The 22,650-nt window shown below is 54.4% G+C and overlaps 1 protein-coding gene across 5 annotated transcripts in view; it reads left to right on the top strand.

Moving 5' to 3' along the window:
• The window catches only part of LOC139280184 (anoctamin-9-like), a 242,322-nt gene that overhangs the window by 172,559 nt on the left and 47,113 nt on the right, over positions 1 to 22,650 (top strand). For all 5 annotated transcript variants that reach the window (XM_070899766.1, XM_070899762.1, XM_070899763.1 and 2 more), the window contains 4 exons: positions 16,756 to 16,792; positions 17,741 to 17,852; positions 18,983 to 19,040; positions 20,538 to 20,635. In XM_070899766.1, coding sequence (XP_070755867.1) covers positions 16,756 to 16,792; positions 17,741 to 17,852; positions 18,983 to 19,040; positions 20,538 to 20,635 — 305 coding nt within the window. The remainder of the gene's footprint in view (positions 1 to 16,755; positions 16,793 to 17,740; positions 17,853 to 18,982; positions 19,041 to 20,537; positions 20,636 to 22,650) is intronic.

Consider the following 22,650-nt stretch of genomic DNA (forward strand, 5'->3'; position numbering starts at 1 on the left):
CTGCGTAGAGTGCCCTCCATCGGGGACCCCCGCCTCCTCCGGACGGCAAGATGGTACGCCATGGCGTGTCCGGACGGCCGGCGAGGATGGCAAAGTTGAGAGTGTGCAGGAGCAGCCCGTACAGGAAACCCCTCCGCGCGGAACTGAAAGGCACGGAGGGGATTTCCCCGAGGCGGCTCAAGTTGTGAGGTGCCGGCCCCCGAGGGAGGTTCCGGGGTTTGGCGCCGATGAGGAATTCCGTCCGGACGGGGGTCAGTTCGGACGGGATCTCCCCACGTGCTTGAGCCTCCTCGATGCACCTAACGGAGTCAGGGCCCAGAGCTGTTTTTAGCGAATCGATGGCATCGGCCGCGTGGCGGACGTTGGCAGAATTTAGGCGCCGCGCCAGCGTGTCTGGCGCCATCCAGCCCGCTCCTCCACCATCGAGCAGGTCCCTGACCCTGGTCACCTCACCAGCCACAGCCCTCTCTTCCGACCGCCACATGAAACCTCGGTCGTGGAGGTACGGATTCCCGAGCAGCGGCTCCTGCAGGACGGCCGCCACTCCAGCCGGCGGAGAGCTGCGCTTGGTGGAGACTTTGTTCCAGACCCTGATGAGTTCCTTGTAAAAGACAGGCAGCTCCCGGAGGGCGGTCCTGACAACCCCCAAGTTCACAAACAGGAGCTGCGTGTCATAATTGAGGTCGCGCTGCTGGCGGAAGAAATACGTCGCCAGAGCACACCACCTAGGAGGGGGCTCGACGTAAAGGTATCTCTGCAGGGTCTGAAGACGGAAAGTCGCGAGCTGGGCGCTTTCGCACACCAACGACTGACCGCCCTCCTCAAGCGGGAGACTCAAGACCGCAGCAGAGACCCAGTGCTTCCTGTTGTTCCAGAAGAAGTCCACCAGCTTCTTCTGTATCTTGGCGACAAACGCAGGGGGAGGGGTCAAAGTGACCAGCCGGTACCACAACATTGCGGCCACCAGCTGGTTTATGACTAGCGCTCGACCCCTGTAGGACAGCACTCGGAGCAGTCCTGTCCAGCGCCCTAGGCGAGCGGCGACCTTGGCCTCCAGCTCCTGCCAGTTCGCCGGCCAGGCTTCCTCGTCGGGGCTAAGGTAGACTCCCAGATAGAGGAGATGGGTCGTGCTCCAGGCAAAAGGCCTGAGCTCCTCCGGCAGGGAGTCCACCCGCCACTGACCCACCAGGAGTCCGGAACATTTCTCCCAGTTGATCCTGGCGGAGGACGCGGCCGAGTAAATCTCCTGGCACTCACGCATCCTCCGCAGGTCAGCGGGATCCTCTACCGCGAGGAGCACATCATCGGCGTAAGCCGAGAGGACGACCCCCACGCCCGGCCCTTGCAGAGCCAGTCCCGTCAACCTCGTCCGCAAGAGGCGCAGGAAAGGCTCCACGCAAACGGCGTATAACTGGCCGGACATGGGGCATCCCTGGCGCACCCCTCTCCTAAAGCGAAGGGGTGCCGTCAAGGACCCGTTAACCTTAATCAGACACTCCGCGGCGGCGTACAAAAGTCGGATCCGGGCGACGAAATGCGTCCCGAACCCGAAAGCGCGCAGAGTTCCGAGCAGATAGTCGTGATCCACCCTGTCGAACGCCTTCTCTTGGTCGAGGGATAGGAAGGCGACCGACAGACCAGCCTCCTGGGAACAATGGATGAGGTCCCGGACCAGATGGATGTTATCGTGGATTGTCCGGCCCGGGACCGTGTAGGACTGGTCGGGGTGGATCATGTGGTCCAGCACGGCACCAAGGCGAGCAGACATCGCCCTGGCGAAGATTTTGTAGTCCGTGCTGAGGAGGGAGACCGGGCGCCAGTTCTTAAGGAGGCGGAGATCGCCCTTCTTAGGCAGCAGGACGATGACTGCCCTGCGCCAAGAGAGGGGCATCTCCCCGGTCGCCAGACTTTCCCCCAGGACCCGCGCGTAGTCGCTCCCCAGGACGTCCCAGAACGCCCTGTGGAACTCCATGGTCAGCCCGTCCAGCCCCGGGGATTTTCCCCTCGAGAGCCGGTCGAGGGCACCGGTCAGCTCCGCCAGGCTTAGCGGAGCTTCCAGATTTTCGGCGCCCTCCGGGCTGACCTTCGGCAGGTCCTCCCACAAAACTCTACGCGCTTCCTCGCTGGACGGATCCGGAGAGAACAGAGCCCCGTAATATTCACGGGCCCTGTTGTTGACGCCCTCCGGATCCGAGACGAGAGAGCCGTCGTCGGCAGCAGCGTCAAGAGCTGCTTACGGACACTCTGCCTTTTTTCCAGCGAGTAGAAGAAGGGGGAGCCGCGGTCCAGATCCCGCAGGAACCGGATCCGCGACCTCACGAACGCGCGTCGGGACCCGACGAGCTGCAGGTCCTTCAGCGCGGCCTTCTTCGCTTCGTACACCGTCCGCAGGGCCGGGTCCTGGACGACTTGACCGAGACGGGCTTCCAGGTCGAGCACCTCTTTTTCTAGGCGCCCGACTCTGGCCGCCCGCCTCTTGGTCGACCCCCTCGCGTACTCTTGACAGAAGACGCGGACGTGTGCCTTGCCCACGTCCCACCATAGCCTCAAGGAGGGGAAGCCCCCCTGCTTCCTTCTCCAGTCGGACCAGAATCGACGGAACGAGTCCTGGAACCGCACGTCCTCCAGCAGCCGGTTGTTAAAGTGCCAGTACGCGGACCCCGTCCTCGCGCGGAGCGAAGCGAGCTCCGTCCACACCAGGTGGTGGTCCGAACACGGCACCGGCCGCATGGAGGCCGCCGGGACACAGGAAACGTACGCCCGAGACACGTAAAGGCGGTCGACTCTGGACCATCCTACTCCAGGCCTCACCCAAGTAAAGGCGCTGGAGTCGGGGTGGAGATTTCGCCAGACGTCCACCAAGTCGAAGGACCCGACCAGGTCCCTCAACTTCTCCATCGCCATCATGCACTGCGGGGCACCGGAGCGGTCCCTCGCCTCGAGGGTGCAGTTAAAATCCCCCCCGAGGACAATGCAGTCGCCGACGTCGACGGAGCCAAGAAGAGCGGACACCTCTTCAAAGAAGCGCGTTTGCGGCGGGCCGGGCTGAGGGGCGTACACGTTCATGAGATGGAGCGGCACGTCCCCCAGGCGAACCGTTACGTGCAGCAAGCGGCTTGGCACGGGCTCCTCGACTCCCAAGATCTCCGGCTGAAAATGCGGGCCCAGCAAGATGGCCACCCCACTAGAAATGACGGTGAGGTGGCTCATGCGGACCTCTCCTTGCCATTCCAGGAGCCACGTGGCTTCGTCTCCCGGAACGGTGTGGGTTTCTTGCAGGAAGCACACCGCATATTTCCCCTCCCGCAGGAGCGAAAAATTGTCAAATCTACGGCGTGCCCCTCTGCTGCCGTTGATGTTGAGGCTGGCTATGGTTATCTTCATGGCAAAAGCATAGTGCAACCTCTACCTTAACCTATTGTGGGGGAGGGAGCGGAGTCTTTTGTTGAACTCAGCTCCCTCCGCAGCCCAGCGAGGAGTCCCTCGAGCTCGCGCAGCTCAAGGTGTTGCTCCTTTGTCAAGGGCCCGCCCGCGGCCAAGGTTTTAGCGGCGGCGCGGACGGACCCCTTGATCAGCTCTGGCTCGGACCATTTTTCCAGGGCCAGTCGGGCTTGGTCGCAGCGACCCCGGCTCTGGGCCAAAAAGTCCCGGAGTTCCTTTGCAGGAATGAGGAGGGCCTCAGCGGCGGCCGCGAGCAGATCCACCGCCTCCCTGGCGGTGGTCTCTAGTTCTTCTCCCGCGTCCCCCACCGAGTCCCCGTCCTCCTCCGGGAGGTGGCCGCCAGCAGCCGGCCCATCGACCGCACAAGGTACGGCAAATGACCCGGCCGCTCCAACCGGCCCTGGCTCTGCCCCGATCCCACCCCCAGGATCGTCAGCAGAGGAGTCCCCACTGGGCTCTTTTAAAAACGGTGCTGGGTCGGGAAACGACAGCGGAAGGGGTTCCCCCTCCACCCCAGGAACCGGGGAACAAGGAGAGACCCGGCCATAGGCAATCCCCAGGCTCCCCAAGTGCTCCAGCTCCAAAGTAAGGGGCGAGGGTGGGTGTTCCTCCCCCTCCCCGCTGCCACCCCCCGGCCCAGCATTTACAGTGTCATTAAAATCCTGAATTTCATTTTCTGCTGGGTCGAGCGACTCCCGGGGGAAGTTGATTAATAGCTGGGCGGGCTCAGGTTCGGCCTTTGCGGCCCCGCCCGCCTCAGTCCCCGGGACGCCCGGCCCGGCGGCAATGCATTCCTCCGCTGGCCCCACGCCCCCCACGACAGGCAGATCTTCCACGCCATCCCCGGGAGGCAGAGGCTGGGCAGCCTCGACTGTCTCACCCTCCCCGGGGACAGATTCCTCTCGCCTACAGCGCAGCTTGGGGGCGCTGGTTGGGGATGCGGGACACGCGGCGGGCACCGACTCCTCCGCGGAGGGATGTTGTTCCCCCTCCGCCTCATCGGAGCCGCGCCTCCTTTTGTTCCTGGGGGCGCGCGGAGGCAGGGAGACCTCCATGTCTGCCGTGGCCTCCCGCTCCACCCCCCGCTTTTCCTTTTCTTGCCCGCGCCCGAGCGCCTCTGTGGTATTGGTCAAGGGCTCAGGCACGGGCTCAGGGCACCCCGCGCTCGCCGGTGACTGGGTTGGGCTGAGCGCGGTGTTCAAGCTGTCTGGCGCACCGAGGGGACCCGCCTCGGGATGTTTCGCCTTCCCCCTCGCCTTCTTTCCGATCGGACTCTCTCCCTCCCCCCCGCCAGAGGCCGTGAAAGCAAAGGCCCCCGGCGATGCCCGCGCACCCACAGCTCCCGGCACGCGGACGCTACTAGGGGGAGGGGTGGCGGCGGCGCCAGCCTTGGCCGCCCTCGGTGGTTTGGCGGCCTTGGAGGCGGGGCAGTTCTTGCGAACGTGCCCCACCTCCCTGCAGGCATGGCACCGCACGCCGTCCGACGTCCAGAAGACGCGGTAGGCAGTCCCCTCATGCACCACATTGAAGTGCCCTTCCGTCGTGTCCTCCCGCGCCAGCCGGACAAAGAGCTGGCGGCGGAAGGAGAACACGTGGCGCAGGCTGTTCTCCCTGAGGCCGAGCGGTATGGGGTTGATCCCTGACCTTACCTCCCCCAGTTGGTGTAGGTGAGGGAGGAGGAGCTCAGCGGGAACAAAGGGCGGGACGTTTGACACGATGACCCTCTGCGCGGTGGCCTCGAGAGGGTCCACCGGCAGGAACGTCCCGCCCACCGTGAGCCCCTTTTCGAGGGCCAGGGACACCGCCCGCTCCGACCCCAGGAAGAACACTGCCTTCCCAGACATCTTGGAGGCTGCGACAATGGCCGAGGGGCCGACTACCCCAGCCATCGCCCGCACGCACTCCTCGATGGTCATTGTGGGGTGAGTGTAGCTCTTGACCCGGTGTTTTTTCGTGATTAGTTGAAAAGGTGGCAGGGCAGCGGGTGGCGCAGGAGGTGCCGTGGATGTGGACACCGCCTGCGCATATGTCCTTGCTGGCCCCGCCACCGGCGTGGATGGGGTCGCCATCACGGGGTCCCTTTAAGGGCTATACCCACCCCAAAGTCACAGGCCTTAATGGTCTTAATTGGCCTCGTATATAGACTGAGCAGAGGAGCTCTTAACGAGGCACACCTCTCCCCTAGTTGGCAATTGGGGAGGGGCCTTGCTCCCTCTGCTCAGTTGTCTCAATTGTTTTTTTTTTGTAATTTGGAAGGAAGGGCTCTCAGAGAGAGAGAGGAGAAACAGAGAGTAACAGAGAAAGAGAGAGGGGGGGTGGGAAGGGGGGGGAACTGCGAGGGCAGGTCTCCCCTCGCAGCTGTGGGTGGGTGCAATCCCCAGATGGCAAAACACAAATAGTCTTTGGGGTGGTCTTCAGGTGAGGGGAGAAGATGTCTTCACCTAGGGCAGCTAGAGCCAACCAGGCACACACTCCCAACGATGTTTAATTAGGTGTTTAAAGAATCTTCAGCCTGGTAGCTCCAGCTATCCCAGGCTAGGCAATTGGGGGGGGGGGGGGTTCAATTGTGGGGGGGGCCGAGTTGTAAGCAAGGCCCCCACACACACTTCCACACACACACACCCCCGGCGATGTTCCGGCCCTCAGTGGTCATCTTTCCTCCCCCCACCGATACAACAAAGTCTTTTTGGGAAATGCACCCACACCCACCTGTCGAAATGGTAGAGTCTCCCTCCTTCCACACTGGATGTTGTTTTGGTCTTTCCCCCTCTCTCCAACTCTTTGTAGAAATGGTAAAAGTGTTCAAAGTTTTCTGCTTTTTCCTCCTCTCCCTCTGGGTGAAAGTTGGTGGTGAAGCCCCTTCCTTCCTTCTCTTCCTGGGCTGTTCTCAGGGCTCTCCAGGCAGGAGCAAAAGTTGGTAGCTGCTCTCCTCACTGCAGCTCAGCTCCAACTGTGCAGGACACGCCTCCACTCCTCCACAATTGGTCCTTGTGCATGAAACTCTTTTTGGAGTTCATCTGCAAAACAAAAAACATTAAACCGTGCCACCCGACCTGGGTGACACACCAGACATTTACAAGGCCCTTTTTTTTCCCCCCCTTTTTTTTCTTTTTTTTTTGTTTTTTTTTGGGGGCGCTAAAATCCAATTTTTTCCGGTGCCCCCTATAAAAGGGAAAGGGACACTAAAAGCACCAGCAATTAAAACAAATTAAACTTTAAAACGTAAAATCAAATAAAAATTTGGTTGCCGGGCGTGATGATGCACTCCAGTCCCTCCGGTGCCCACCTCTCGCGGAAGGCCGCGAGCGTACCGGTGGACACCGCGTGCTCCATCTCCAAGGACACCCTGGACCGGATGTAAGAGCGGAAGAGAGGCAGGCAGTCAGGTTGAACGACCCCCTCGACCGCCCGCTGCCTGGACCGGCTGATGGCACCCTTGGCCGTGCCCAGGAGCAGTCCTACGAGGAGGCCTTCGGACCTACCCGCTCCCCTCCGCACAGGGTGCCCAAAGATCAGGAGAGTGGGACTGAAGTGCAGCCAGAATTTCAGGAGCAGCCCTTTCAAATAATGGAACAGGGGCTGCAACCTTGTGCACTCAATAAAAACATGGAACACGGACTCCTCCAGACCGCAGAAATTGCAGGCGCCCTGGGAGTCCGTGAACCGGCTTAAAAACTTATTGCACGGCACTGCTCCGTGCACCACCCTCCAGGCCAAGTCCCCGATGAATAGTGGGAGGACCCCTGCGTAGAGTGCCCTCCATCGAGGACCCCCGCCTCCTCCGGACGGCAAGATGGTACGCCATGGCGTGTCCGGACGGCCGGCGAGGATGGCAAAGTTGAGAGTGTGCAGGAGCAGCCCGTACAGGAAACCCCTCCGCGCGGAACTGAAAGGCACGGAGGGGATTTCCCCGAGGCGGCTCAAGTTGTGAGGCGCCGGCCCCCGAGGGAGGTTCCAGGGTTTGGCGCCGATGAGGAATTCCGTCCGGACGGGGGTCAGTTCGGATGGGATCTCCCCACGTGCTTGAGCCTCCTCGATGCACCTAACGGAGTCAGGGCCCAGAGCTGTTTTTAGCGACTCGATGGCATCGGCCGCGTGGCGGACGTTGGCAGAATTTAGGCGCCGCGCCAGCGTGTCTGGCGCCATCCAGCCCGCTCCTCCGCCATCGAGCAGGTCCCTGACCCTGGTCACCTCACCAGCCATAGCCCTCTCTTCCGACCGCCACATAAAACCTCGGTCGTGGAGGTACGGATTCCCGAGCAGCGGCTCCTGCAGGACGGCCGCCACTCCAGCCGGCGGAGAGCTGCGCTTGGTGGAGACTTTGTTCCAGACCCTGATGAGTTCCCTGTAAAAGACAGGCAGCTCCCGGAGGGCGGTCCTGACACCCCCCAAGTTCACAAACAGGAGCTGCGTGTCATAATTGAGGTCGCGCTGCTGGCGGAAGAAATACGTCGCCAGAGCACACCACCTAGGAGGGGGCTCGACGTAAAGGTATCTCTGCAGGGTCTGAAGACGGAAAGTCGCGAGCTGGGCGCTTTCGCACACCAACGACTGACCGCCCTCCTCAAGCGGGAGACTCAAGACCGCAGCAGAGACCCAGTGCTTCCTGTTGTTCCAGAAGAAGTCCACCAGCTTCTTCTGTATCTTGGCGACAAACGCAGGGGGAGGGGTCAAAGTGACCAGCCGGTACCACAACATTGCGGCCACCAGCTGGTTTATGACTAGCGCTCGACCCCTGTAGGACAGCACTCGGAGCAGTCCTGTCCAGCGCCCTAGGCGAGCGGCGACCTTGGCCTCCAGCTCCTGCCAGTTCGCCGGCCAGGCTCCCTCGTAGGTGCTAAGGTAGACTCCCAGATAGAGGAGATGGGTCGTGCTCCAGGCAAAAGGCCTGAGCTCCTCCGGCAGGGAGTCCACCCGCCACTGACCCACCAGGAGTCCGGAACATTTCTCCCAGTTGATCCTGGCGGAGGACGCGGCCGAGTAAATCTCCTGGCACTCACGCATCCTCCGCAGGTCAGCGGGATCCTCTACCGCGAGGAGCACGTCATCGGCGTAAGCCGAGAGGACGACCTCCACGCCCGGCCCTTGCAGAGCCAGTCCCGTCAACATCGTCCGCAAGAGGCGCAGGAAAGGCTCCACGCAAACGGCGTATAACTGGCCGGACATGGGGCATCCCTGGCGCACCCCTCTTCTAAAGCGAAGGGGCGCCGTCAAGGACCCGTTAACCTTAATCAGACACTCCGCGGCGGCGTACAAAAGTCGGATCCGGGCGACGAAATGCGTCCCGAACCCGAAAGCGCGCAGAGTTCCGAGCAGATAGTCGTGATCCACCCTGTCGAACGCCTTCTCTTGGTCGAGGGATAGGAAGGCGACCGACAGACCAGCCTCCTGGGAACAATGGATGAGGTCCCGGACCAGATGGATGTTATCGTGGATTGTCCGGCCCGGGACCGTGTAGGACTGGTCGGGGTGGATCATGTGGTCCAGCACGGCACCAAGGCGAGCAGACATCGCCCTGGCGAAGATTTTGTAGTCCGTGCTGAGGAGGGAGACCGGGCGCCAGTTCTTAAGGAGGCGGAGATCGCCCTTCTTAGGCAGCAGGACGATGACTGCCCTGCGCCAAGAGAGGGGCATCTCCCCGGTCGCCAGACTTTCCCCCAGGACCCGCGCGTAGTCGCTCCCCAGGACGTCCCAGAACGCCCTGTGGAACTCCACGGTCAGCCCGTCCAGCCCCGGGGATTTTCCCCTCAAGAGCCGGTCGAGGGCACCGGTCAGCTCCGCCAGGCTTAGCGGAGCTTCCAGATTTTCGGCGCCCTCCGGGCTGACCTTCGGCAGGTCCTCCCACAAAACTCTACGCGCTTCCTCGCTGGACGGATCCGGAGAGAACAGAGCCCCGTAATATTCACAGGCCCTGTTGTTGACGCCCTCCGGATCCGAGACGAGAGAGCCGTCGTCGGCCAGCAGCGTCAAGAGCTGCTTACGGACACTCTGCCTTTTTTCCAGCGAGTAGAAGAAGGGGGAGCCGCGGTCCAGATCCCGCAGGAACCGGATCCGCGACCTCACGAACGCGCCTCGGGACCCGACGAGCTGCAGGTCCTTCAGCGCGGCCTTCTTCGCTTCATACACCGTCCGCAGGGCCGGGTCCTGGACGACTTGACCGAGACGGGCTTCCAGGTCGAGCACCTCTTTTTCTAGGCGCTCGACTCTGGCCGCCCGCCTCTTGGTCGACCCCCTCGCGTACTCTTGACAGAAGACGCGGACGTGAGCCTTGCCCACGTCCCACCATAGCCTCAAGGAGGGGAAGCCCCCCTGCTTCCTTCTCCAGTCGGACCAGAATCGACGGAACGAGTCCTTGAACCGCACGTCCTCCAGCAGCCGGTTGTTAAAGTGCCAGTACGCGGACCCCGTCCTCGCGCGGATCGAAGCGAGCTCCGCCCACACCAGGTGCTGGTCCGAACACGGCACCGGCCGCATGGAGGCCGCCGGGACGCAGGAAACGTACGCCCGAGACACGTAAAGGCGGTCGTCTCTGGACCATCCTACTCCAGGCCTCACCCAAGTAAAGGCGCTGGAGTCGGGGTGGAGATTTCGCCAGACGTCCACCAAGTCGAAGGACCCGACCAGGTCCCTCAACTTCTCCATCGCCGTCATGCACTGCGGGGCACCAGAGCGGTCCCTCGCCTCGAGGGTGCAGTTAAAATCCCCCCCGAGGACAATGCAGTCGCCGACGTCGACGGAGCCAAGAAGAGCGGACACCTCTTCAAAGAAGCGCGTCTGCTGCGGGCCGGGCTGAGGGGCGTACACGTTCACGAGATGGAGCGGCACGTCCCCCAGGCGAACCGTTACGTGCAGCAAGCGGCCTGGCACGGGCTCCTCGACCCCCAAGATCTCCGGCTGAAAATGCGGGCCCAGCAAGATGGCCACCCCACTAGAAGTGGCGGTGAGGTGGCTCATGCGGACCTCTCCTTGCCATTCCAGGAGCCACGTGGCTTCGTCTCCCGGAACGGTGTGGGTTTCTTGCAGGAAGCACACCGCATATTTCCCCTCCCGCAGGAGCGAAAAATTGTCAAATCTACGGCGTGCTCCTCTGCCGCCGTTGATGTTGAGGCTGGCTATGGTTATCTTCATGGCAAAAGCATAGTGCAACCTCTACCTAACCTATTGTGGGGGAGGAGTGGAGTCGTTTGTTGACCTCCACTCCTTCAGCAGCCCAGCGAGGAACTTTTTGAGCCGGCGCAGCTCAAGGCCTTGAGCCTTTGATAAGGGCCCGCCCGCGGCCATGGTTTTAGCGGCGGCGCGGATGGACGCGACGAGCAGCCCCGGCTCGGACCATCTTTCCAGGGCCAGACGGGCTTGGTCGCGGCGACCCCGGCACTGGACCAAAAAGTCCCGGAGTTCCTCTACGGGAATGAGGAGGGTCTCAGTGCCGGCCGCGAGCAGATCCACCGCCTCACTGGCGATGGACTCGAGATCTTCACCCGCGTCCTCCACCGAGTCCCCGTCCCCCTCCGGGAGGTCGCCGCTAGCAGCCGGCCCGTCGACCGCACAAGGTACGGCAAACGGCCCGGCCGCTCCATCTGGCCCCGGCTCTGCCCCGATCCCACCCCCAGGATCGTCGGCAGAGGAGTCCCCACTGGGCTCTTTTAAAATTGGTGCTGGGTCGGGAAGCGACAGCGGAAGGGGTTCCCCCTCCGCCCCAGGAACCGGGGAACAGGGAGAGACCCGATCAAAGTAATGTTCCAGGTCCTCCAAATCCCCCAGCTCCACAGTAGGGGGCGAGGGTTATTGTTCTTCTCCCTCCCCGCCGCCACCCCCCAGCCCAGCGTGTACAGATTCATTAAAATTGTTCATATTTTCAGTTTCCTACGAGTCGAGCAAATCCCGGGGGAAGTTGGGTATTGGCTGGGCGGGCTCAGGTTCGGCCTTTTCGGCCCCGCCCGCCTCAGTCCCCGGGATGCTCGACCCGGCGGCTACGCATTCTTCCGCCGGCCCCACGCCCCCCACGACAGGCAGATCTTCCACGCCCTCCCCAGGAGGCAGCGGCTGGGCAGCCTCGACTGCCTCACCCTCCCCGGGGACAGACTCCTCGCGCTTGCAGCGCAATTTGGGGGCGCTGGTGGGGGACGCGGGACACGCGGCGGGCACCGCCTCCTCCGCGGAGGGATGTTATTCCGCCTCATTGGGGCGGTGCCTCTTTTTGTTCCTGGGGGTGCGCGAAGGCAGGGAGACCTCCATGTCTGCCGAGGCCTCCCGCTCCGCCCCCCACTTTTCCTTTTCTTGCCCGCGCCCGGGCCCCTCTGCGGTATTGGTCAAGGGCTCAGGCAAGGGCTCAGGGCACCCCGCGCTCGCCGGTGACGGGGTTGGGCTGAGCGCGGTGGTCAAATTTTCTGGCGCACTGAGGGGATCTGCCTCTGCATGTTTTGCCTTCTTCCGCGCCTTCTTTCCGGTCGGACGCTCTCCCTCCCCCCCACCGGAGGCCGTGAAAACAAAGGCCCCCGGCGATGCCCGCGCACCTACGGCTCCCGGCACGCGGACGCAACTAGGGGGAGGGGTGGCGGCGGCGCCAGCCTTGGCCGCCTTCGGTGGTTTGGCGGCCTTGGAGGCGGGGCAGTTCTTGCGAACGTGCCCCACCTCCCTGCAGGCATGGCACTTGCACGCCGTCCGACGTCCAAAAGACGCGGTAGGCAGTCCCCTCGTGCACCACATTAAAATAACCCTCCGTCGTCTCCTCCCGCGCCAGCCGGACAAAGAGCTGGCGGCGGAAGGAGAACACGTGGCGCAGGCTGTTCTCCCGGAGGCCAAGCGGTATGGGGTTGATCCCCGACCTTACCTCCCCCAGTTGGTGTAGGTGAGGGAGGAGGAGCTCAGCGGGAACAAAGGGCGGGACGTTCGATATGATGACCCTCTGCGCGGTGGCCTCAAGAGGATCCACCGGCAGGAACGTCCCGCCCACCGTGAGCCCCTTTTCGAGGGCCATGGACACCGCCCGCTCCGACCCCAGGAAGAACACGGCCTTCCCAGACATCTTGGAGGCTGCGACAATGGCCGAGGGGCCGACTACCCCAGCCATCGCCCACACGCACTCCTCGATGCTCATTGTGGGGTGAGTGTAGCTCTTGACCCCGTGTTTCTTAGTTATTAGTTTGAATGGTGGCAGGGCAGCAGGTGGCGCAGGAGGCACCGTGGATGTGGATGCCGCCTGCGCATAAGTCCTAGCTGGCCCTGCCACCGGCGTGGATGGGGTCGCCATCACGGGGTCCCTTTAAGGGCTACACCCACCCCAAAGTCACAGGCCTTAATGGTCTTAATTGGCCTCATATCGAAAGACTGAGCAGAGGAGATCTTAACGAGGCACACCTCTCCCCTAGTTGGCAATTGGGGAGGGGCCTTGCTCCCTCTGCTCAGTTGTTTTTTTTTGTTTGTTTTTTTTAAATTAGGAGGAAGGGCTCTCAGAGAGAGAGGGGAGAGACAGAGAGAGAGAGATAGAGAAAAGGGGGTGCAGGAAAAGAGGGAGGCTGCGAGGGCAGGTCTCCCCTCACAGCGATGGGTGGGTGTTTTTCTTGGGGTGCACTCCCCAGATGGCAAAACAAAACAAAAACAGTCTTTGGGTTGGTCTTCAGGTGGGGGGAGAAGATGTCTTCACCTGGGGCAGCTAGAGCCAACCAGGCACACACTCCCAACGATGTTCTTAGGGTAATTTAAGAAATCTTCAGCCTGGTAGCTCCAGCTATCCCAGGCTAGGCAAATGTGTGGGGGGGGGCGGGGTTTCAATTGTGGGGGGGGCCTAGTTGTAAGCAAGGCCCCCACACACACTTCCACACACACACACACCCCCCGCGATGTTCCGGCCCTCAGTGGTCTTCTTTCCTCCCCCCACCGATACAACAAAGTCTTTTTGGGAAATGCACCCACACCCACCTGTCGAAATGGTAGAGTCTCCCTCCTTCCACACTGGATGTTGTTTTGGTCTTTCCCCCTCTCTCCAACTCTTTGTAGAAATGGTAAAAATGTTCAAAGTTTTCTGCTTTTTCCTCCTCTCCCTCTGGGTGAAAGTTGGTGGTGAAGCCCCTTCCTTCCTTCTCTTCCTGGGCTGTTCTCAGGGCTCTCCAGGCAGGAGCAAAAGTTGGTAGCTGCTCTCCTCACTGCAGCTCAGCTCCAACTGTGCAGGACACGCCTCCACTCCTCCACAATTGGTCCTTGTGCATGAATCCCAAAAAGTTAGTTTGCAGGTGCAGCAGGTAATCAGGAAGGCGAATGGAATGTTGGCCTTCATTGCGAGAGGGATGGAGTACAAAAGGAGGGAGGTCCTGCTGCAACTGTACAGGGTATTGGTGAGGCTGCACCTGGAGTACTGCGTGCAGTTTTGATCACCTGAAGGAAGGATATACTAGCTTTGGAGGGGGTACAGAGACGATTCACTCGGCTGATTCCGGAGATGAGGGGGTTACCTTATGATGATAGATTGAGTAGACTGGGTCTTTACTCGTTGGAGTTCAGAAGGATGAGGGGTGATCTTATAGAAACATTTAAAATAATGAAAGGGATAGACAGGATAGAGGCAGAGAGGTTGTTTCCACTGGTCGGGGAGACTAGAACTAGGGGACACAGCCTCAAAATACGGGGGAGCCAATTTAAAACCGAGTTGAGAAGGAATTTCTTCTCCCAGAGGGTTGTGAATCTGTGGAATTCTCTGCCCAGGAGCAGTTGAGGCTAGCTCATTGAATATATTCAAATCACAGACATATAGATTTTTAACCAATAAGGGAATTAAAGGTTATGGGGAGCGGGCGGATAAGTGGAGCTGAGTCCACGGCCAGATCAGCCATGATCTTGTTGAATGGCAGAGCAGGCTCGAGGGGCTAGATGGCCTACTCCTGTTCCTAATTCTTATGTTCTTATGTTATCGTGCATTTATCTGGAAAGTTTGCACAGATTTATGGAAACTAGACCCACAAACCATGAGTAACACCTTTCATGTTGCAATGATGGAGCAGAAACTTAGGTTTGAATAAGTTTGTTGATTTACAAGCTGCAGATAATGCAGTAAGTTTCTATTTCCCCATAATTGGTTCAGACATTTCCGAGTCTGGTGCTGCAGATATCCCTGTAAACCGCAGAAGGTGGTTAATATTGTTGATTTATTTTTTCAAAATTGAAAGGGGAGGTTATAGCAACGACACAATGATGCAGCAAATGATAGATTCGATTTGCCCTCCTCTGTTTTTGGTTATGACTTTCTTGCTGCCTCAGAGTCAATGACCCACTTCCTGAGGTTAGGTGGGGCGGGATAGGGGTTCGGTGTGGCGGACTTTCGGCCTTGAAGCCAGGCCTTGGTGGGCCGGATTGAATCCATTGGCAGGCCAATTACGGCCTATGGGCCGTATTTTGTCCACCACTGGCGTAGACACATTCCCATGAGGGAAAGGAAGGGCACCCAAAGATAGCATTCCCTGAATGACTAAAGAAAGAGGTTAAAATGAGATAGAAAAAGGAGGCTTATAGCAATTATAAGGTGAACCAAAATGAATGTTCAGAGGAGATCTAAAAAAGGGAATAAGAGGGGCAAAGAGGGATATAATAATAGATTAGCAGCTAACATAGAAGGGAGCCCAAAAGTCTTTTATAAATATATAAGTAGTAAAAGGGTGGTCAGGAAAGGTGGGGCCGATTAAGAATCAAAAGGAGATTTTCTTGTGGAGGCTAGGGTACTAAATGAGTACTTTGCATCTGTCTTCACCAGAGAAGAAGATTCTGCCAATGTAGCAGTATCGGAGGAAACAGTAGTGATATTGGATCAGATAAAAATAGTCAAAGAGGAGGTCCTCAAACTAGAAAAGTCACCCAGTCTGGATAGGATGCATCTGAGATTACTAAGATTAGTAAGGTTGAAATTGTGGATGCTCTAGCCTCAATCTTCCAATCCTCCTTGGACATGGGATGATGTCAGAGGACTGGAGGATTGCAAATGTTACACCACTGTTTAAAAAAGAGGGAGAGGGCTAAACCCGGCAACTACAGACCAGTCAGTTTAACGCGGTGGTGGGTAAACTTTTCGAGACAATAATCCGGGACAAAGTTAATTGGCATTTGGAAAGTGTGGGCTAATAAATGAAAGTCAGAACAGATTTCTTAAAGGCAGATCGCATTTAACTAACTTGATCGTGTTCTTTGATGAAGTAATGAAGAGGATTGATGAGAGTAGTGCGGTGTATATGGATTTTCAAAAGGCGTTTGACAAAGTACCACACAATAGACTTGTTAGCAAAATTAAAGCCCTTGGGATTAAAGGGACAGAAGACAGAGAGTAGTGGTGAACAGTTGTTTCAGAGTAGTCCACTTCTCTTTTTGATATATATTAATGACATGGAATTAAGTACAAGGCATAATTTCAAAGTTTGCAGAGGATATGAAACTCAGAAATGTAAACAATGAGGAGAATAGTAACAGACTTCATGAGGACATAGATAGATTGGTAAAATGGGCAGACACATGGTAGATGGAATTTAATGCAGAGAAGTGTGAAGTAATACATTCTGGTAGGAAGAATGAGGAGGCAATATGAACTAAATGGTACAATTTTAAAGCAGGCGTATGAACAGAGAGACCTTGGGGTGTATGTATACAAATCTTTGAAGGTGGCAAGACAAGTTGAGAAGACTGTTAAAAAAGCATATGAGATTCTTTTCATTATTAATACAGGAATAGAGTACAAAAGGAAGGAAGTTATCCTAAACCTGTATAAAGCTGGAGTATTGTGTTCAATTCTAGGCGCCACACTTCAGGAACGATGTCAAGGCCTTGGAGAGGCTGCATAAGAGATTTCTAAAATGGTACTAAGGATGAGGGAATTCAGTTATGTGGAGAAGCTGGGATTGTTCTCCTTGGAGCAGAGAAGGTTAATAGGAGATTTGATAGAGGTGTTCAAAATCATAAATGGTTTTTGATAGAGTAGAGAAGAAGAAACTGTTTCTAATGGCAGAATGGTCGGTAACCAGAAGATGCAGATTTAAGGTGATTGGCAAAGAGTTAGAGGCCACACTTTTTCCATAGTGAGTTGTAATCTGGAATGCAGTGCCTGGAGGGGTGGTGGAAGCAGATTCAATAGTAACTTTCAAAAACAATTTGGATAATTACTTGAAGGGAAAATAGAAAAAGAGCAGGGCAGTGGGATTAATTGGATAACTCTTCAAAGAGCAGGACAGGCATGATGGGCTGAATAGCCTCCTTCTGTGCTGTATCATTTTATCCGATTCTATAAGTATTGTACTATAAAAAAGTGAATTAGAAACTAATTGTTGACATTTTATGTTCTAGATCAATTATTTGGTTGCGTGGAAGCTGTGTGGGTTTGGTATGTAATTTTATAACTCTGCAAAATACTTTAAACACCATATAAATTATGGTTCCGAGAATCCCCTGCCTGGACCTCCTTGTGGCGCCCGCGAAAATATGGGGTTCCACTAGACTCCCCTGTCTTCCAGTGGCAGTCCAGGGAAACTTGCCAGAAAAAAGCAGAGACCTCGAGGTGCTGGATCACTACATATCGAAGCCTTGTAAGGGGCAAAACTGTGCCCATCTGGAGACTGGGAGGCCTCAGCTCCTGGCGTAGGATGTCCCTCCTAAACCCCAGTGCACCTCGGGGCAGCTCCCTTTGCATCATTTGCCTTATAAGGGGAAGGCAAAGGTTTTGCCCCTTACAAGGCTTTGAAATGTAGTGATCCAGCACCTCGCGGTCTCTGCTCTTTTCTGGCAAGTTTCCCTGGACTGCCACTGGAAGACAGGGGAGTCTAGTGGAACCCCACGTATTTTCGCGGCTATCGTGCATCAGCGTTTAGTTTTATAGAGGACGTAACAGTGGGAACATTTCAAAAGGCAGGACTGTTTAGTATATTATGGATGTCAGTGGCACTGGGTGGTTCAATGGGTTAGACACTGCCCTTCCTATTCTGGGTACCTGAGTTCAAGTGCTGCCAAGACTGATGGCATGGATGTCCCCTCTGTCTACTGGCTGCAAAGGTGCTATGTAGTGAACTTGGGCAGTCTTAATTCAGTTCCTAGTGGGCCTGAGCCCAAAGCACAACATTCAACACTATTAAGCAATATCACAAGAAGACTGTTGGGGGAAGGGAAAAATGTCATACTAGTGCAGTTGAGGAGGTTAGGGCTGAGCCACATTGTAAGAGGTTTGTAGTTATTATACAGAGAATGTCATAATAGGGATAGATCAGAAAATATAAATGCATTGTTGATTCCTTGCGTGTTTTTGTCTCACTTATAATCATATTTTGATGTTTTGCAGAAAGGCTGCGCACTTCGTTGGCTCGAGAAAACAGCTTTACTGTAAAAATGTTTACATTCCAGTTCTTCACCATGTTCACATCCATCACTTACATTGCGTTTTTTCTGGGAAGGTGAGCACTCCTATAAATACCCCTATTTTTACAAAATAACAAATCCTCTGATTCTTCATGAGCAATGTTGTGGGAAATCTGGTGTTATAAAAAAGATTGTTTCAGCAATTAATTGGGTGACATAATCAAAGCAGTAGGTAAGTGGGCTGTGTTTTATGATTGACGTTGTCTCCTTTCGCATTTACATGTCATCATCATAGGCAGTCCCTCGAAATCGAGGAAGACTTGCTTCCACTCTAAAAGTGAGTTCTCAGGTGACTGTACAGTCCAATACGGGAATTACAGTCTCTGTCACAGGTGGGACAGACAGTCGTTGAAAGAAAGAGTGGGTGGGGCTGGTTTGCCGCACACTCATTCCGCTGCCTGCGCTTGATTTCTGCATGCTCTCGGCGACGAGACTCGAGGTGCTCAGCGCCCTCCCGGATGTACTTCCTCCACTTAGGACGGTTTTTGGCCAGGGATTCCCAGGTGTCAGTGGGGATGTTGCATTTTATCAGGGAGGCTTTGAGGGTGTCTTTGAAACGTTTCCTCTGCCCACCTTTGGCTCGCTTGCTGTGCAGGAGTTCCAAGTAGAGCACTTGCTTTGGGAGTCTTGTATCAGGCATGCGAACAGTGTGGCCCACCCAACGGAGCTGGTCGATTGTGGTCAGTGCTTCGATGCTGGGGATGTTGGCCTGATCGAGGACGCTAACATTGGTGCGTCTGTCCTCCCAGGAGATTTGCAGGATCTTGCAGAGCCATCGTTAGTGGTATTTCTCCAGCGATTTGAGGTGTCTACTATATATGGTCACGTCTCTGAACCATACAAGAGGGCGGGTATCACTACAGCCCTGTAGACCATGAGCTTGGTGGCAGATTTGAAGGCCTGATCTTCAAACACTCTTTTCCTCAGGCGGCCGAAGGCTGCGCTGGCTCATTGGAGGTGGTGTTGAACCTCGTCCTCGATATCTGCCCTTGCTGATAATAGGCTCCCGAAGTATGGAAAATGGTCCACGTTCTCCAGTGATACATGTGTACATGTGAGTTGTACATGTGAGTGTACAGTGATAGTGCACTATGCAGTGAGTGTGCAGTGTTAGTATACTGTATAGTTACCACGCAATATAGTAATGGATTTATTTCTCTGATAGGATCAATGGGTTTCCAGGTAATTATGTGAGAATAGCAAACAAGTGGCGACTGGAAGAGGTGAGCAAACAATTCCTGATTTTTTTCATTCCCTTCACAGAAACATAAAGACACACAGCGCCGTACATTACCATTAACAATTATAAACACAGGCTAATGAATTGCTTATTGTTTACAGAATTTGTGGAAAATAACTTCCACTAGTATATTAACGGTTTTTCACCTCGTTTTTTTTTTCTATAGAAACATAGAAACATAGAAAATAGGTGCAGGAATAAGCTATTCGGTCCTTCGAGCCTGCACCACCATTCAATAAGATCATGGCTGATCATTCACCTCAGTACCCCTTTCCTGCTTTCTCTCCATACCCATTGATCCCTTTAGCCGTAAGGGCCACATCTAACTCCCTTGTGTGAATGTACTAGCCTTTTATAAAACTAACATTTAAAAGTAACTCTTTTTCCAAATCTTTTCTGTGGAAAAATGGTTAAAACATACCAAAATATGAAAAGGCATTTCATGGTTTTTGTGTTTTTTTTCCTTAAAGCTTTGGTGTGCTGGTACAGTATTTCCCACATATTTTCACTTTTTACTTTTTAGGTCCTTTTTGCATTTTGTTCGATGCATTTGTTTTTTATTTTAATTTTTAATGATACTATTGCATTTTTTGATCTTTTGGCTTTTTTTGTTTTTTTATGAAACAATTCGGAGAGCTTTAAAGTAATTAAGTGCCCTCAAGTGCTATATGGGCATTGCGTTGCGATTTCTTCTTGGCCTCCGGGAGTTGAGGATGAGAAGAAGGTGCAGTGGGATATCTATTTGCACCTGAGGCAGATGGCACCACTTACGTATGTGAGTTCCCAGACCCTGCCAGAGATTCTTGGACATATCAGAGGAGATGTGCCTTTGCCACCCATATTTCACCTATATTACTGAGAGGCCTTTCTCTTGGTTGGGATTGTGATCTGGAAGTACCATCGTGTTGTATAAGCATAAAAGTACTCGAGTTGTTGGAATTAATGGATTTGCAGAGGATATATGCCCAAACTGCAGGGCAACCTAGATGTCAGGAAGCGACTATGCATTGTGCAGCTAGATTGTGTTAAATTGACTAGAGGTGATATTTTTTAAGCTTTGAGTGTGTCAAGGCTTTAGGTTGTACATTACTTCTTGAGATATGGGTGCACAGGAACATGCAATGAAAAAACTATAAGTTTCAGTGAGAGCTTGATATGGTCGAACAGTAAATGTCGAACAGATTGACAGGCAACACTGTATACAATCTTGGACCATCTACCTGGTACATAATATTGTTGGTAGTCTTACTTGCCAGATTCCTTACAGTATGTCATCATCTTCTGCTTCTGATCTCGGGTCTTGCGGGTATTGACCTTGGTCATCACCTCCTACTAGAATGGTACACTGCTGTTCTCTGGAGTAGGTGCCATAAGTGCCAAACAGGGTTGGAGTGTACAGGGTTAAAACCGTCCCTTATGTCTCTGTAAACAATTTCATGAATGGACCAATGGCTAACATCTGTGCTCTCTTTCTTTCCAGTGTCATCCAAGTGGCTGCCTGACAGATCTCTTAATGCAGATGTCTATTGTTATGGTGTTGAAACAACTGCTAAGCACCATCATGGAGTATGGTGTTCCGTAAGTTTGCCTTCGCCAGCAGTAAATCTGTTTGTAACGTACAATCCAGAATGTGTTACATACAGGATAACACACTACACTGCAGCTGATTCAGTTATATCCTGACATGATGTACCATTAAGGACTCCGTAGATTATCTTGTGACATTCTGTTGCACCTTGGGACCAGTGAAACACAAGGTTATATTGTGATATCCTCTGCCACCAATGGTTCAGTCATTTGTAAGGTTATATTATGGTGTACCGTGCCATTGAGGGACAAGTCATACAGTAGGTTATATTTGATATGTCATACCACTGAATGTCTAGTTGTGTAGTAGATTATATTCTAGCATTCTGTCCAATTGGGGGCTCATAAGATTATATTCTGATATCCAATGCCACTGTATAACAGTCCTTGTTATATCCTTCACCACTCCATCAATCCTGCATTAAAGAACATTGAAATCATTCATTCAACTTCTATATCAATGACATAGTGGCAATGCAGACTCAGAAGCTACTATGAAACCATGCTGGAGACCAAAGTGACAAATGTGATAAAGATTAATTTCATGGCAAACATAATTATCATTAATTTATTTCTCACCCAAGTGTCAACCCATGGTGCCTTTTTGGAAAGAAGGTTCACTAAGTCTACTACTCCTGTGAGGTGCTCCCCTAGTGACGTCAACAGAGCTAGTGGAAGGTTTTGTAGCTCATGTTGGGACCCTTGATATGCACTTGGCTGTCGACTTATGAGTCCTCAAGCAGCTACTACCAGGTCATTCTGGATCGGCTGACTTACTGGCATAATGGAGAGTGTTGGTTGAGGAGGTGGTGAGGTAGCAGATTTATTGCCACCCTGAGGGAGGCCAACACGTGTATTGTTAAGGTAGGCGGCAGAGTCCATGCCAGTGGGTGGGGAGTGAGAAGAATGTATAGCATGGGGCAGGGAGAGGCAGAATGCATGGCAAGAAGAAAATAAATTGGGAGGGGAGAGAAGAAACCAAGAGTAGGTTAAATGACAGTGAAAGAGGAAGTGAATGGCAATGAAGACGAGAAGGAAGAAAATGAATGGGTGATGGAACGGGAAAGAAGCTGGGAGCATGCTTTGGGGAAGAAAGGAGAAGGTGGGTGTGGTGCTTTGGCGTGCGGGAGGATGAAGAGTTCCAATTTTAATGGAGAGGGAGTAAGGAGAGGAAACTCCAGTATGAAATTGAGGTGCCAGACATGAATTTTTAGGAGAAGGAAGCGCAGAGGACCAGTTTGAGCAGGGATGAGTGAAAGTTTAGTAGTTTAACCAGATTAGAGGAAAAGAATCCCAGTTTGAATTGACAGAGAGAGGGAGAAGATTGGCAACAGGAACTGTGAGGGTTGGAAAAGAGTGTGACTATGGAAGGGTGGAAAGTTGGATGTGGTGCTGGTCTGAACTGGAGGGAGAAGAATGCTTTTGTAAAATGGGAGAGTGACTGTTAAGATAGGTTTTGCCTAAGCATTGGACTGGTTGGTCTGTTGAAAACTAAATATCAGTTTTTCCTTTTTAAAATTAAAAATCAGTAAATTTTGAAGTATAAAAGACTTTGGGCTGATATTGAGCCCCACCCCAAACAGGGCGCATCTATCATTTTTTTAAGTGTTTCTCCGCCCTAATCCGTGGGGCGGAGTATCCGGAGAAATTCAGGACTTGGAATATTTTTTCTGGACGGAGCGGTGTTGCGGGGCGGAACTGCGGGCAGGTCGGAGCAGCCGTCGTCAGTGGGGCGGAAGTGCGGGCGGGCCAGAAAGGCCGTCGCTCCAAGTCATCAGCGCCGCACTGCACTCTGCGCCGCACTCCAGCTGCGACCTAACCAGTGTTTTATACAGTTCAAGCATAATGTCCTTGCTCTTGTATTCCATGCCTTGATTAATAAAGGCAAGTATTCCATATGTCTTCTGATCTACCTGACCTGCTACCTTCAGGGATCTATGTACCTGCACTCCAAGGTCTTTTTGTTCCTCTACACTTCACAGTATTGTACCATTTAATGTGTATTC

The sequence above is a fragment of the Pristiophorus japonicus genome, chromosome 14 (assembly GCF_044704955.1).
Source record: "Pristiophorus japonicus isolate sPriJap1 chromosome 14, sPriJap1.hap1, whole genome shotgun sequence".
Lineage (NCBI taxonomy): Eukaryota > Metazoa > Chordata > Chondrichthyes > Pristiophoridae > Pristiophorus > Pristiophorus japonicus.